At 34.1% G+C, this 15353-nt stretch overlaps 1 protein-coding gene across 6 annotated transcripts in view; it reads right to left on the bottom strand.

Annotated features, from left to right (window-relative positions):
* Nucleotides 1-15353, bottom strand: part of METTL15 (methyltransferase 15, mitochondrial 12S rRNA N4-cytidine) — a 478750-nt gene that overhangs the window by 260000 nt on the left and 203397 nt on the right. Inside the window, exon 6 of one of the 6 annotated variants that reach the window (XM_024119057.3) lies at nt 6945-8877. The exons of 3 other annotated variants lie outside the window; for them this stretch is intronic. In XM_024119057.3, coding sequence (XP_023974825.1) covers nt 8432-8877 — 446 coding nt within the window. In that variant the 3' untranslated portion in view covers nt 6945-8431. Of the gene's footprint in view, nt 1-6944; nt 8878-14445; nt 14926-15353 lie in introns of those variants that run through there. 2 more of the 6 variants (XM_024119056.3, XR_003683607.2) reach the window with 2 other exon arrangements.

Here is a 15353-nt window from a genome sequence, read left to right as displayed (position 1 = left end):
AGGACCCAGGAGAAGGAGCAGTGACCCCATAGGAGACTGAACCAGACCTACCTGCTAGTGTTGGAGGGTCTCCTGCAGAGGCTGGGGGTGGCTGTGTCTCACTGTGAGAACAAGGACACTGGCAGCAGAAGTTCTGGGAAGTACTCATTGGCATGAGCCCTCCCAGAGTCCGACATTAGCCCCACCAAAGGGCCCGGGTAGGCTCCAGTGTTGGATTGCCTCAGGCCAAACAACCAACAGGGAGGGAACACAGCCCCATCCATTAGCAGACAAGTGGATTAAAGTTTTACTGAGTTCTGCCCACAAGAGCAACAGCCAGCTCTACCCACCACCAATCCCTCCCATCAGGAAACTTGCACAAGCCTCTTAGGTAGCCTCATCCACCAGAGGGCAGACAGCAGAAGCAAGAAGAACTACAATCCTGCAGCCTGTGAAACAAAAACCACATTAACAGAAAGATAGACAAGATGAAAAGGCAGACGGATATGTACCAGATGAAGGAAAGAGATAAAACCCCAGAAAAACAATTAAATGAAGTGGAGATAGGCAACCTTCCAGAAAAAGAATTCAGAATAATGATAGTGAAGATGATCCAGGACTTCGGAAAAAACAATGGAAGCAAAGATTGAGAAGACGCAAGAAATGTTTAAAAAGACCTAGAAGAATTAAAGAACAAACAAACAGAGATGAACACTATAATAACTGAAATGAAAAATACACTAGAAGGAATAAATAGCAGACTAACTGAGGCAGAAGAACAGATAAGTGACCTGGAAGAAAATATGGTGGAATTCATTGCTGCAGAACAGAATAAAGAAAAAAGAATGAAAAGAAAGGAAGACAGCCTAAGAGACCTCTGGGACAACATTAAACACAACAACATTCGCATTATAGGGGTCCCAGAAGGAGAAGAGAGAGAGAAAGGGCCTGAGAAAATATTTGAAGAGATTATAGTCGAAAACTTCTGTAATATGGGAAAGGAAATAGCCACCCAAGACCAGGAAGCTCAGAGAGTCCCATACAGGATAAACCCAAGGAAAAACACGCCAAGACACATAGTAATCAAACTGGCAAAAATTAAAGACAAAGAAAAATTATTGAAAGCAGCAAGGGAAAAATGACAAATAATATACAAGGGAACTCCCATAAGATTAACAGCTGATTTCTCAGCGGAAACTCTACAAGCCAGAAGGGAGTGGCATGACATAATTAAAGTGATGAAAGGGAAGAACATACAACCAAGATTACTCAACCTGGCAAGGATCTCAATCAGATTGGATGGAGAAATCAAAAGCTTTACAGACAAGCAAAAGCTAAGAGAATTCAGCACCACCAAACCAGCTCTACAAAAAATGCTAAAGGAACTTCTCTAAGTGGGAAATACAAGAGGAGAAAAGGACCTACAAAAACAAACCCAAAACAATTAAGAAATGGTAACAGGAACATACATATCGATAATTACCTTAAATGTGAATGGATTAAATGCTCCAACCAAAAGACACAGGCTTGCTGAATGGATACAAAAACAAGACCCATTCATATGCTGTCTACAAGAGACCCACTTCAGACCTAGGGACACATACAGACTGAAAGTGAGGGGATGGAAAAAAGATATTCCATGCAAATGGAAATCAAAAGAAAGCTGGAGTAGCAATAATCACACCACATAAAATAGACTTTAAAATAAAGAATGTTACAAGAGACAAGGAGCGACACTACATAATGATCAAGGGATCAATTCAAAAAGAAGATGTAACAATTACAAATACATATGCACCCAATATAGGAGCACCTCAATACATAAGGCAAATGCTAACAACCATAAAGGGGGAAATCGACAGTAGCACAATAATAGTAGGGGACTTTAACACCCAACTTTCACCAATGGACAGATCATCCAAAATGAAAATAAATCAGGAAACACAAGCTTTAAATGACACAATAGACCAGATAGACTTAACTGATATTTATAGGACATTCCATCCAAAAACAGCAGATTACACTTTCTTCTCAAGTGCGCACAGAACATTCTCCAGGATAGATCACATCTTGGGTCACAAATGAAGCCTCAGTAAATTTAAGAAAATTGAAATCATATCAAGCATCTTTTCTGACCACAACCCTATGAGATCAGAAATCAATTATAGGGAAAAAAATGTAACAAACACAAACACATGGAGGCTAAACAATACGTTACTAAATAACCAAGAGATCACTGCAGAAATCAAAAAGGAAATCAAAAAAATACCTAGAGACAAATGACAATGAAAACACGATGATCCAAAACCTATGGGACACAGAAACAGCAGTTTTAAGATGGAAGTTTATAGCAATACAAGCCTACCTCAAGAAATAACAAAAATCTCAAATACACAATCTAACCTTACACTTAAAGGAACTAGAGAAAGAACAAACAAAACCCAAAGTTAGCAGAAGTCATAAAGATCAGAGCAGAAATAAATGAAATAGAAACAAAGAAAACAATAGCAAAGATCAATAAAGCTAAAAGTTGGTTCTTTGAGAAGATAAACAAATTGATAAACCATTAGCCAGGCTCATCAAGAAAAAGAGGGAGAGGACTCAAATCAATAAAATAGAAATGAAAAAGCAGAAGTTACAACAGACACTGCAGAAATATAAAGCATCCTAAGAGACTACTATAAGCCAGTAAAATGGACAACCTGGAAGAAATGGACAAATTCTTAAAAGGTATAACCTTCCAAGACTGAACCAGGAAGAAATAGAAAATATGAACAGACAAATCACAAGTAATGAAATTGAAACTGTGATTAAAAATCTTCCAACAAACAAAAATACAGGACTAGATGGCTTCACAGGTGAATTCTATCAAACATTTAGAGAACAGCTAACACCCATCCTTCTCAAACTCTTCCAAAAAACTGCAGAGGAAGGAACACTCCCAACTTATTCTATGAGGTCACCATCACTGTGATACCAAAACCAGACAAAGATACTACAAAAAAAGAAAATTACAAAGCAATATCACTGATGAATAGAGATACAAAAATCCTCTACAAAATACTAGCAAACACAATCCAACAACACAATAAAAGGATCATACACCATGATCAAGTGGGATTTATCCCAGGGATGCAAGGATTCTTCAATATAAGCAAATCAATCAATATGATAGACTATATTAAAAAATTGAAGAATAAGAACCATATGACCATCTCAATAGATGCAGAAAAAGTTTTTGACAAAATTCAACACTTATTTATGATAAAAACAAGGATATCCACTCTCACCACTATTATTCAACATAGTTTTGGAAGCCCTAGCCATGGCAATCAGAGAAGAAAAAGAAATAAAAGGAATACAAATTGGAAAAGAAGAAGTAAAACCGTTACTGTTTGCAGATGACAAGATACTATGCATAGAGAATCCTAAAGATGCCACCAGAAAACTACTAGAGCTAATCAATGAATTCGATAAAGTTGCAGGATACACAATTAATGCACAGAAATCTCTGGCATTCCTATACACTAATGATGAAAAATATGAAAGAGAAATTCAGGGAACACTCCCATTTACGACTGCAAAAAAAAAAGACTATAATACCGAAGAATAAACCCACCTAAGGAGACAAAAGACCTGTATGCAGAAAACTATAAGACACTGATGAAAGAAATTAAAGATGATATAAACAGATGGAGAGATGTACCATGTTCTTGAATTGGAAGAATCAATACTGTGAAAATGACTATACTACCTAAAGCAATCTGCAGATTCAATACAATCCTTATCAAATTACCAATGGCATTTTTTACAGAACTAGAACAAAAAAATCTTAAAATTTGTATGGAGACACAAAAGACCCCGTATAGCCAAAGCAGTTCTGAGGGAAAAAAATGGAGCTGGAGAAATCAGACTCCTTGACTTCAGACTATACTAGAAAGCTACAGCAATCAAGACAATATGGTACTGGCACAAAAAGAGAAATATACATCAATGGAACAGGATAGAAAGCCCAGAGATAAACCCACGCACCCATGGCCAACTAATCTATGACAAAGGAGGAGGCAAGGATATACAATGGAGAAAAGACAGTCTCTTCAATAAGTGGTGCTGGGAAAACTGGACAGCTACATGTAAAGGAATGAAATTAGAACACTCCCTAACACCATACACAAAAATAAACTCAAAATGGATTAGAGACATAAATGTAAGACCGGACACTATAAAACTCTTAGAGAAAACATAGGCAGAACACCCTATGATGTAAATCACTGCAAGATCCTTTTTGACCCACCCCCTAGAGAAATGGGAATAAAAACAAAAATAAACAAATGGGACCTAATGAAACTTAATAGCTTTTGCAAAGCAAAGGAAAATACAAACAATACTAAAAGAGAACCCTCAAAATGGGAGAAAATATTTGCAAATGAATCAATGGACAAAGGATTAATCTCCATAGTATATAAACAGCTCATGCATCTCAATATTAAAAAAACAAACAACCCAATCCAAAAATGGGCAGAAGATCTAAATAGACATTTCTCCAAAGAAGACATACAGATGGCCAAGAAGCACATGAAAAGCTGCTCAACATCACTAATTATTAGAGAAATGCAAATGAAAACTACAATGAGGTATCACCTCACAGCAGGTAGAATGGGCATCATGAGAAAATCTACAAACAATAAATGCTGGAGAGAGTGTGGAGAAAAGGAACCCCCCTTGCACTGTTGGTGGGAATGTAAATTGATACAGCCACTATGGAGAACAGTATGGAGGTTCCTTAAAAAACTAAAAATAAAATTACAATATGACCCAGCAATCCCACTACTGGGCTTATACCCAGAGGAAACCATAATTCAAAAAGACACATGCACCCCAATGTTCATTGCAGCACTATTTACAGTACCCAGGGCATGGAAGCAACCTAAATGCCCATTGACAGATGAATGGATAAAGAAGATGTGGTAAATATATACAATGGAATATTACTCAGCCATAAAAAGGAACGAAATTGGGTCATTTGTAGAGATGTGGATGGACCTAGAGACTGTCATACAGAGTAAGTCATAAAAAGAAAAATAAATATCGTATGTTAACACATATATGTGGAACCTATAAAATGGTACAGATGAACTGGTTTCACAGATGTAGAGAACAAACATATGGACACCAAGGGGGGAAAGCGGCGGGGGGTGGTGGTGGTGGTGTGATGAACTGGGAGATTGGGATTGACATATGTACACTAATATGTATAAAATGGATAACTAATAAGAACCTGCTGTATAAAAAAATAACATTCAATAATTCAAAAAAAACCCAGACATACTGTATTCTCTTATAAACTATTGGTTGTAACATAATAAACAGTTCAATATAAATGAATTTAAGCACTAACCATATATCACATACTACATGAAATAGAAAAAAATAGATATCACATATTACATGAAAGAGAAAAAAATATATAGATATGATATAGCCCAAAAATTACCCCCCAAAAATTACCCTAGAAATTTCAAAAAGATTACATAACTAACATATAATTGTCAAAATGAAATGAATATACAAAATAGGGATATCAATTAAAAATTGTGTGCAATTAAATTTCATTTCTTAATAAGCAATGAACTAAAAGCTGTTAAGAGCTGATGTCCTACACAATGGGATGGATGTTATATTAAAATGATTGGTAGAGAGCAGTCAATACAGAGATTCTGAAATGTAAAACAACTGCTTGTTTTATATAGTTTATATTTTATTGGAAAAGTAATGTACTTTTCTAATAAAATGTACTAAAATGTATTCATTTCAATAATCTGTTTTTTTCTATAGGTATTGTATGAATTTCCCTAAACCATTCTCCAAAGTTAACAATTTTAAACTCATTCATGTATTTTATTATGCATCCTACAACTTAGACTAAGAGGCAGGTAAGAGTGATAGTGGCAAACAGCCTGATTACAGAAAAAAGCTAATATATTTTTACACTACAACATTTTGAAACCAATTTTGTGTTTATTGAAGCATGATTTTTTCTTCATGCATATTTTTCAAGATTTTTATTTTTTTTTTGGTCAGAGTATTCGTTCCTTAGGGCTGCTGTAATAAATTACCACAGATTGGCTGGCATAAAATAGAAATTTATTCTGTCACTGTTCTGGAGGTTGGAAGTCTGAAACCAAGGTGTCAGCAGAGTTATTAGTTCCTACTAAAGTCTATGAGGGAGAATCTATTCCATGCTTCTCTCCTAGCTTCTTATGGTTGCCAGCAATTCTTGGTGTCCCTTGGCTTGTAGATGTATCACTTCAATTTCTGCCTCTACGTTCATGTGGCATTCTTCCCTGTGTCTCTCTCTTCTTCTCTTCTTATAATGACACAGACATATTGGATTAAGGGCCTGCCCTGCTCCAGTATGACCTCTTCTTAACTACTTACATCTGCAATAGCCATATTTCCACATAAGGTCACATTATGAGGTTTTGGAAAGGACATGAAGTTTGGAAGGATGCCATCCAACCCAGGGCAGTCAATTTCCATTTAACATTAATGAAAAGATTCCTGTATTATATAGCATCCAAAAATGATTGATGAAATACGTGAATCATTGTTGAATATTAGATGCGATCTTTTATATTCTGATCAGATACTCAGATGGGCACTTACCTTTGGGAATCATTCTCATTCACAAATATGACGTACGTACAAAGAGGAACTTACAAAATTCTTCAGGAAGGACTGAGGAGATTAAGCTAGGTACTTTCATTTGTTTCTAATTTGAGCATACTGTTCCCTAGAATATTTTCTCATTCTGATTTCACTGCAGAATTGTTCAGATCTGAATAAAGTCTGTAAATTACAAGTGGTAAACAAAGTTGGGAACTAAAGCTAAATATTACAGAGGTAGATAAAGTAAGTCTCAGGTAAATTCAAGTATTTAATTCTTATCTTTTGCCCATATAGTTATGTTGATATTTTATTCATTGGATTCACCAACTTAGAGTTTGTAATCATAATTGAGAAGATGAATTTTTCCTGTATTTGAATAGTTTACTGAGCAAATTAATAGTATAAATATGACTTCAAGGGAAACTACTTACAAAAACTATCATTTACATGCACCTTCAATGAACATGCCCATGTATCCTTTTACTAATTATCTCTTATTCATCCTTCAAGTCACAAATCAAGCACCATGTTGTCAGACCTGGTTTCCTTCAGTAGATGAAATCCGAACTAGATGTAATTATGGTACCTTGTACTACTTCTGTATAGCCCTTACCGCTTTGTCAATTTTATACTAATATTTATTATTATTTAACTACCACTGGTCCTCTCGGCTAGACTATAAACTCCACAGGACTGATACTATGGGCTATGTGTATTTTACTCGCCTTTGTTTCTTTGCCTAATTCAGTACTTGCTGCATAACTGAATAAATTAGAAGTGCATATTTATGTATAAAAAGTTATGTGAATACTGAATCAATTTCATTAATTTGTTAAAGAATCCTCTGCCACGTGAACTTCATCTGAATAAACATTTTACAATTACAGTTACTATTTGTAAATAAAATCATTACATTGATTTTAGTATCTGGAACAGATAACATACTTTTCCATTTCAAATAGACTTTGAATATTTTGAATAGCCCAATTTAAAATTGCAGGTTTCAAATGATGAGAGATTTTTATTTATCAAAAGCATTCTGGGCTATTATTAAAATAAACACAATTGACTTTAAATATAAGTTTTGTGAAACATTCTCTGTGAGACCTATTAGAGCAATTCTACATTTTTAGTTTCTAATATATGAAAACATGGCACATATCATACTGAAAAATCCCTTTAAAACAATGAACACTGTAATTTCAGTAATGAAATTTATCTGTATAATGCATTTTTAAAATAATAGTTGAATATTTTAAATTTTCATAGTACTTACATTTGAGAAAGCTATAGTAATTAATTATTCCCAAGTAGGAAAATTAAAATTCATTTTATGATCATTATCAATTATTTGAGTTATAGACAGTCTGTTGCAAATCTGAATATCTAAATTCAGAATTTGGGCATGCAGATATAATTATAATCTCTTTTGATAGCTTGAATTTACATAGTTAAGTGAATACACATATTCTTCTCTTTTCTTCTTCTTTTTAAAAAAATTTCCTGGTTAGAGAAAGGACTGCATTTCAAAAGTCAAATATAATGCTAAGATAAACAATTTTTCCAGTTTTGAGGCACTGCTGCATCTTGAATTGAGCTATCTGTGTCATGCTAATATTTTCTACATTTTCTTTTTGAGAAAAAAATGCTAAATACCCCCTATTTCCACACATATATAGTACATATCTCTATATATCCCACACTTTCTTATATTAGGCTGTTCAGGAATATTACACGAGAAACTGTGAGGAAGAACTTGAAGAATCAGATGATGATAACTTTCTCATAATTTGATAGCTGCTCTAAGCTTGGCTGAGCGTCCTCTGGGGTTATCTTGTACATCTTGATCTTCCGGAGTAAGTACCTTCTTATGCATCACTTTCCACATTAAAGGGGCCCTTTCTATAGAGACTCCTTCCATGTTTTCATGATCTGAACACAACTGTGATTTTTGTATCACCTTCTGTCTAGCACTTAGGTTAAACCTTTCTGTCATGCTTATCCCAAGCAGGAATCGTTTGATGATGCGATCCTCCAGTGAATGGAAGGAGAGGGCAACAAGGCGACCACCAGGTCTCAGAAACTTCTGAGCTGTCTTCAGTCCTGTGTAAAGTTCATTTAGCTCATTGTTCACAAATATGCGAAAAGCTTGGAAAGTCTTGGTAGCGATATGGGTAGATCGTTGTAGCAAGTCTTTTCGTGCATAAGTAGCAGAGGGAGGAAATGCACCTACAAACAGATTTTGTAGAAACAGGAAAAGAGGACAAATAGGTAACATTAATATTTTCCACTGTAAATTTACTGGGTTGTGTTGTGCGTATATTTAAGGAACTAAGTTTCCTTAGAAAACTGTGCCATTTCATCCATACTTCTCCATTTTATTTCTGAGCCTTCCATCAAAGTTTAAAACTATTCTGTCAGAAACATCTTTCAGACCTCTTAAGGGTAAATGGAGTCAAACAAGAGCAGAGAAAGAGAAAAGGGTGAACAAATATTTGAAGAAATAATAATGAAAAACTTCCTCACTTTGATGAAAAATATTAACTCTCAGCTACAAAAAATTCAATGGACCTCAAATAGAAAAAACAAAGAAAACTGCACCTAGATGCATCATGATCAAACTACTACAAGCTGAAGATAATAAGAAAAATCTTGAATACAACAAAGAAAAACAATATATTACATAGGAGAACAAAAATATGATTAACAGCTAATCTCTTATTAGGATAATGAGTCTATAAGATACTGGAATAACATTCAAATTGTTGAGGAAAAAAAACCTGTCTTCCAAGAAAGCTATTTTAAAACCATTCTTCAAAATTAAAGGTTCAAAGACATTTTCAAATAAATTTTAAAATGAGAAAATTCATTGCTAACAGCTCTAAATTTAAGAAATGCAAAAGGAAATACTTCAGGCTGAAATAAAATAACATCAGGTGATAACTTGGATAGAGAGAGAGTAGTGAAAATATGAGTGATATGATATGAAGATAAGAAATAATTCTCTTAATTTGTTAAAAGACAGGACTGTCTTTCTGTCATTCTTAATTTCTTTAAAAGGCAAGACTCTAAGTAAAATTATAACATAATATTCTTGGTTTTATAATATAGATATAGATATGTATTGTATATGACAGCAACAGCACAAAGGATGAGAGTGTGTAAATGAAACTACACTAGTACAAGGTTCCTATATTTTACTGGAAGTTAAAGTTGCATATTGTGGTCCCTAGAGCAATAACAAAAAATAATGCAAAGAAATAAAGCTAATAAGTGAATACAGAATAAAAATAATCCACAAAATATTCTTTAACACAAAAGAAGGCAGAAGAACAGGAAAATAAAAATGAGACAAAGAGAAGACAAATAGCAAAATGGCAGACAATAAATCCAAATATAAAAATAATCACATTAAATGTAAGGGTACTAAACACTCCAATAAAAACGTAGAGACTGACTGAAAACTAGCAAGACCTAATTATACATTGTCTACAGAAAAGCACATTAAATATAAAAACACAAATAAAAATAAGCAAGAGGCTGTGAAAAAAAATACCATGTAGAGATTAAGCTTAAAAAAACCCAGAGAGACTATACTACCATTAGACAAAATAAACTTTTAAAAAGAAGAATTGCTAGACCCCAAAATAAACATTTACTATTGAGAAAAATGATCAAGACAGCAGGAAGATACAATTACAAATGCTTATGCACCAAATAACATAGTTCCAAAAATTTACATGTCTCAGAAAAATGACTCACATTTATATAGGCGATTATGTTTTGATCAAAATGTCAAGTTAATTCAACGGAGAAAGAACAGATTTTCAATGAAAGTGATTATTTGTACAAAATAAAATGAACTTCAACCCTTATCCACACCATACACAAAAATTAATTCAAAATGGATCATGGACCTAAGAGTAAACACTAAAACCATAAAATATATATCTGACAAACCTCTCTTATTCAGCACATATAAGGGAATCTAACAATTTAATAACAGTTCACATTCAGTAATCTGTAGCTCCGGTAGTAAAGTACATTAAGACACATCTGATTAATCTTCTTAGGAAACTGGATCAGAGAAGGGGAGAAATAATATTTTACCTGTACCACAGAGCTGAGAACCCGGCAGGCTGACATTAACCAAATCAGTGTTATAGGTTCACTCTTCCCTCTACAAAATCTACTTTATTGAAAGGCTAGAAAACGTTTCACATTAGGGAATTTATCTTCCAACAACCAGGCCTCTCAGAAACAAAATGCCAAAGTCAAAGCTGAGGAGGGAGGTCAACTTCTTTCCCTTTGCTATTCAATTTCTCCATTTTCCGGGAAAGAGTTTTGGTTACTGGGCAATGTATTTCAAAACATTCTAAGGATCTGAACAAACATGCAACTATTCACGGTTTAGAGCTTGGATTTAGAGAACGCTTCAAGAAGGCTGTATTCCTGAAGTCCTTACATGATTCAAACCTTGCCTAATTCAACGCTAATTTTTTCAAAGGAGAAATGTAATATAAAATACATTTTAATGTATATGGATTTTAATGTAAAATAGGAGGTAAACATTCATGGAGCATATGGATCAACAAATACTGTAGGATATTTTTGCTTTAAGGCTTAAAAAATTGTTTTTCTTATCATCTCTAATATTTTGTAGAAATTAAAACCATGGCTCAACATAGTAACTGCTTAGCTTTCTTTGCGTTTTATCACATTTCATAGATATATATTTGAGGATGTGGTTTTTAACATAGCACCCTGAATTAGCCATGCCTGGGTATGTGTTAACTAAATTGATGAAATGATAGAAAAGCAGAGAGCTTAATTAACACTTCCTTGATATTATCTTTAAATGTTTTTGAAAGCTAATACAAATAGGAAATGTTAAAATAACAAAGTAATGTCTGAAATCCCCATAGAAATTCTAATATAAACAACAGCATTGGTTCATTTGACATGACAAAGTATGGTAGGCATTTCTGTTTACCAGCTAAAATGGCACCTTCCTCTGCTATAATTATAGTTTATAATTCATTCAGTCAGCTAGTTATGAAACTATGAGATTCCTGACTGATTCTTTTAATTGAATAAATCTGTTTTTATTTCAAAGTATTCACATAAAGTGAGACTTTATTAACATTTTATATTATGCAATGTCAAGTTTATATAATTTATGTTCACATTAAGTACATCCACACTATCTATGAATCTGGAGCTCACAAATTAACACCACTGTGACCAGATAAGCTTGTCTTTATAAAGTCTAATTAGAACTTGTCAATATCATATCATGGAGAAAGAAAATAAGAGCTTTTGTTTATATTTAGGAATGGATGATCCCGAAGATAATAGGATAATTACATTCCATGAAGCTTTCCCTCTGGGGTTTTCTTACTTTTGTTTAGGGAATTCTAATACGGACTATGTCCACTGGATTTCTTGGGAAGGATTTCTAGGTGTAGTCTTGTCAGCCTCCTCAAGTCCCATTTTTAAAGAGATGACAAGGGACTGCAATGGGCAACGTGTTTCGTGCAGCTTTTTGGTGCTGCTCTGAGGATGAAAGGCACATATCCTCCCTTCCTTTATACTGGCACTTTTGTGTCTGTAATTTCTGGGAAGAGAGGTTGACAATGCAGATTGTGTAAAATGAAATAAAGAAACAAAAGTATATAAAATAGCATATGGTAATGAAAATTAAAGTAGTAAAAACAAAACATCAACTGGCATTGTTAAAAACAGACAAGAATATAAGAAAAGACAATACTGCTATCAAGAATTAAGCAAGATTCTTTGTCTGAATTGGAAACTTTAAAGACAATCAGTAAATGTCCTGTGCCTCTGAGGTAGCAAAAAAGGGTTTCCTTGTGAAAGTCACTGGTCAGAGAGCAACTCTGCCACAGAGTTCTCTTAGGTATGCATAGACTAGGTAGGAACATTTGCCTACAGGTCATCAGGAAAAAAGATTCAAAAACTATACGAGAACCAATGCCTACCTATGAGCTGGAATCTGATTTAGGCCATAGGAAGAAAAATATTAGTGATACATGCTCCCTGACTCTGAGTAGCTGGTTGTTTTGCAATCCTTCACTGCTTTCTCATCCCCCATATCCTGTTTTCAGAAATAGAAACTGGTCTCTCTGTTTTTCCATTTCCTGAGCTTAATCACAAAGTCTTGTATGGCTAATTCATTTGATTAAGGCAGAGAGCAGGTAAGATAAAATATGGACTCAATCACAATTTGGGTCATCTGGTTTGGTACTGAGAGAAAATCTCCTTTTTCTGGTTTATAGTCCATCAAGAGATTTACTTCACACCAGGCCAATGTATATTAGTTCTAAGTGGGAAGAGGTGTGCTTACTCTTCACATAGCACTTATCACACTACTGTGATTACTAGTTTGCTTGCCTGTCTTACTCACTCGACTCTGATCTCCTTGTGAACAGGAACTATTTCATGTTAACTTATATCCCTCCTGCTTAATAGAGAAGCTTATGATTCTTAACCTTGACTGAACATCAGAGTCACCTGTGGAGCTTCTGAAAAAATAAAGATGCTTGGCTGAAGTCCAGACCTACTGAATCAGTTTCAGGGGTTTATTACACAGGAATCAGTCCTTTTAAAAAGCTTTACAGAGGATTTTGACTTGCAGCCAAGATTAAAAACTACTGTAGTAAACACTCGGTAAATGTTTGTTAAAAAGATAATGAATAGATAATGAACAAAAAATATGTATAAATGAATAAAAATCCAGGACCATGACTGCAAAGTTTCATTCACATCATTGGATGGATATATGAAGAGTATAATATTCAGTTACATCAATAAGTGACTACATGAAGAACATAATATTTTTAGTCAGAGAAAACATTATGAATAGAATTTTTAAATAATGTCATGAAACAAACCCCATCCTATATCCTACTTTTTGGCCAAATATGATTGTGCGTACCAAAGTATGATTTCAATGGGACAACTGAGCTCTTAAATTTGCTGACAATATCATTGTCTCAATACAACTGTATGCATGTATTTAATGATACCTGATACTGACTGGGAATGTCCTTAATGAATCAATCATTTGCACATGCAATGGAGCAACTGCAAATAATTTGAACCTTAGGCCATGCAAGCTTGAAAGCCTTTATTATCTGACATGAGCAAATGTGCAAAGTGAACTTTATTTTTGCATATTTTCTTTTACAGAATAAAATAAGACATGAGAATGTATTGGTAAGATTTGGAAATTTACAGTAAAAAAATTCATCAAGATCTTCAGTGGTTTAAGTTCAAATTCCCCCCCAAAGATTAATGCATTAATTAATTAATATTAAAATTAATATTATAATTGAGATTAATTAATATTGTTGGGATTTTTAAGTTAACTATTTCACTTAACACCTTTGAAATCCTAAACGACAAGTTTTCTCAGTTCTTCAAAATAGCAGAACTGTTTTCCTCCTAATACCTTAAAATAGCAAAATTACGTCAGTAAAATTCCTATAAAAGGAAATTAAAAGCTAATATACATTCAGTACCAAGTTAAGATGTTTTCAAGTTAAGTACACTTTTAAATAAATGTATATTTAAGAATAAATGAACATTAAACCCACTATGGGATAACAAGTTCTAATTTCAGTATAACCTTAAGACATTAATTGGCACTTACCTCTCTCACAGTAATGCTGGGAAAACTCATAACATAAGAGATCGACCCTAGCTATTCAAGAAAATTTTTGAAGTGTTCTGCCTCACTAGAGGCACTCCATTCTCACATTCCAGATCAGGCTCGTTTGCAGTGGTATTTTACAATGCTTGACAGTTTCATATCCTTATTCTTTTCTTCCTCTCATATCAGCAAATTCTGGCGACTCTTTACCTGGAATGCATCCAGAACCCTACCACTTCACACCAGTTCCACTGCTCTCACCCTACTCCAAGCCATCATCATCTTTTCCGCACAGTCATCAGACAGATCTTTTGTGTACAAAAATTGGATGTCATTCCACGGTTCAAAACCTCTAGTATTTTCCTATCACATGAAATAGGAACTGAAGTTCTTCTTACCTTGGCCAAATGTCCCTATGTTATACACAATTTCTGTTTCTCACCACCCCCATTTCTCTGAACTCATCTCCTGATCTTGAGCTCTGTAATCTTAACTAATTCATGGTGTGTTCATCCTGGGTCCTTTGACCTGTACCAAGAATATCTATCTGCCTATATATACCTGGATGGGTTACTCCTTACCTCACTCAGGTCTCTTCTCAAACACTGCAGAATTAGAAAAGAAAAATAGCACCCTGTCACTGGAGTCCCCTTACATGGTTTTATTTTATTTTTTTCATAATACCTTATCAGGGATAATATTTATTTGTTTACCATCTGTCTTCCTCCACTAGAATATACACTCAGTGAAAACAGAGACTTCGTTAACTGCTATAAATCTTTTACAGCAAGAAGAGTTAGGAGATTGAAAGAATGATTGTATTTGTACTTTAAAGTTATAAACATAGTCATTGTTAAAAAAACAAAAACAAAAGCAAAAAGATATATTATCTGTAGTATATGCAGTAAAATGTTGTCACTACTCCTTAAATTCCACCCTAAGAGGCAATCCAGAGGTATACTTTCTAACTTTTTTCTTAATAGATATATATGACACTTGTATATAAATGTATGTACATGCATACATATGTATA

The sequence above is a fragment of the Physeter macrocephalus genome, chromosome 16 (genome assembly GCF_002837175.3).
Source record: "Physeter macrocephalus isolate SW-GA chromosome 16, ASM283717v5, whole genome shotgun sequence".
Taxonomy (NCBI): Eukaryota; Metazoa; Chordata; class Mammalia; order Artiodactyla; family Physeteridae; genus Physeter; species Physeter macrocephalus.
The sequence above is the reverse complement of the archived record's forward strand: the minus strand, read 5'-3'. Positions and strand labels throughout refer to the sequence as shown.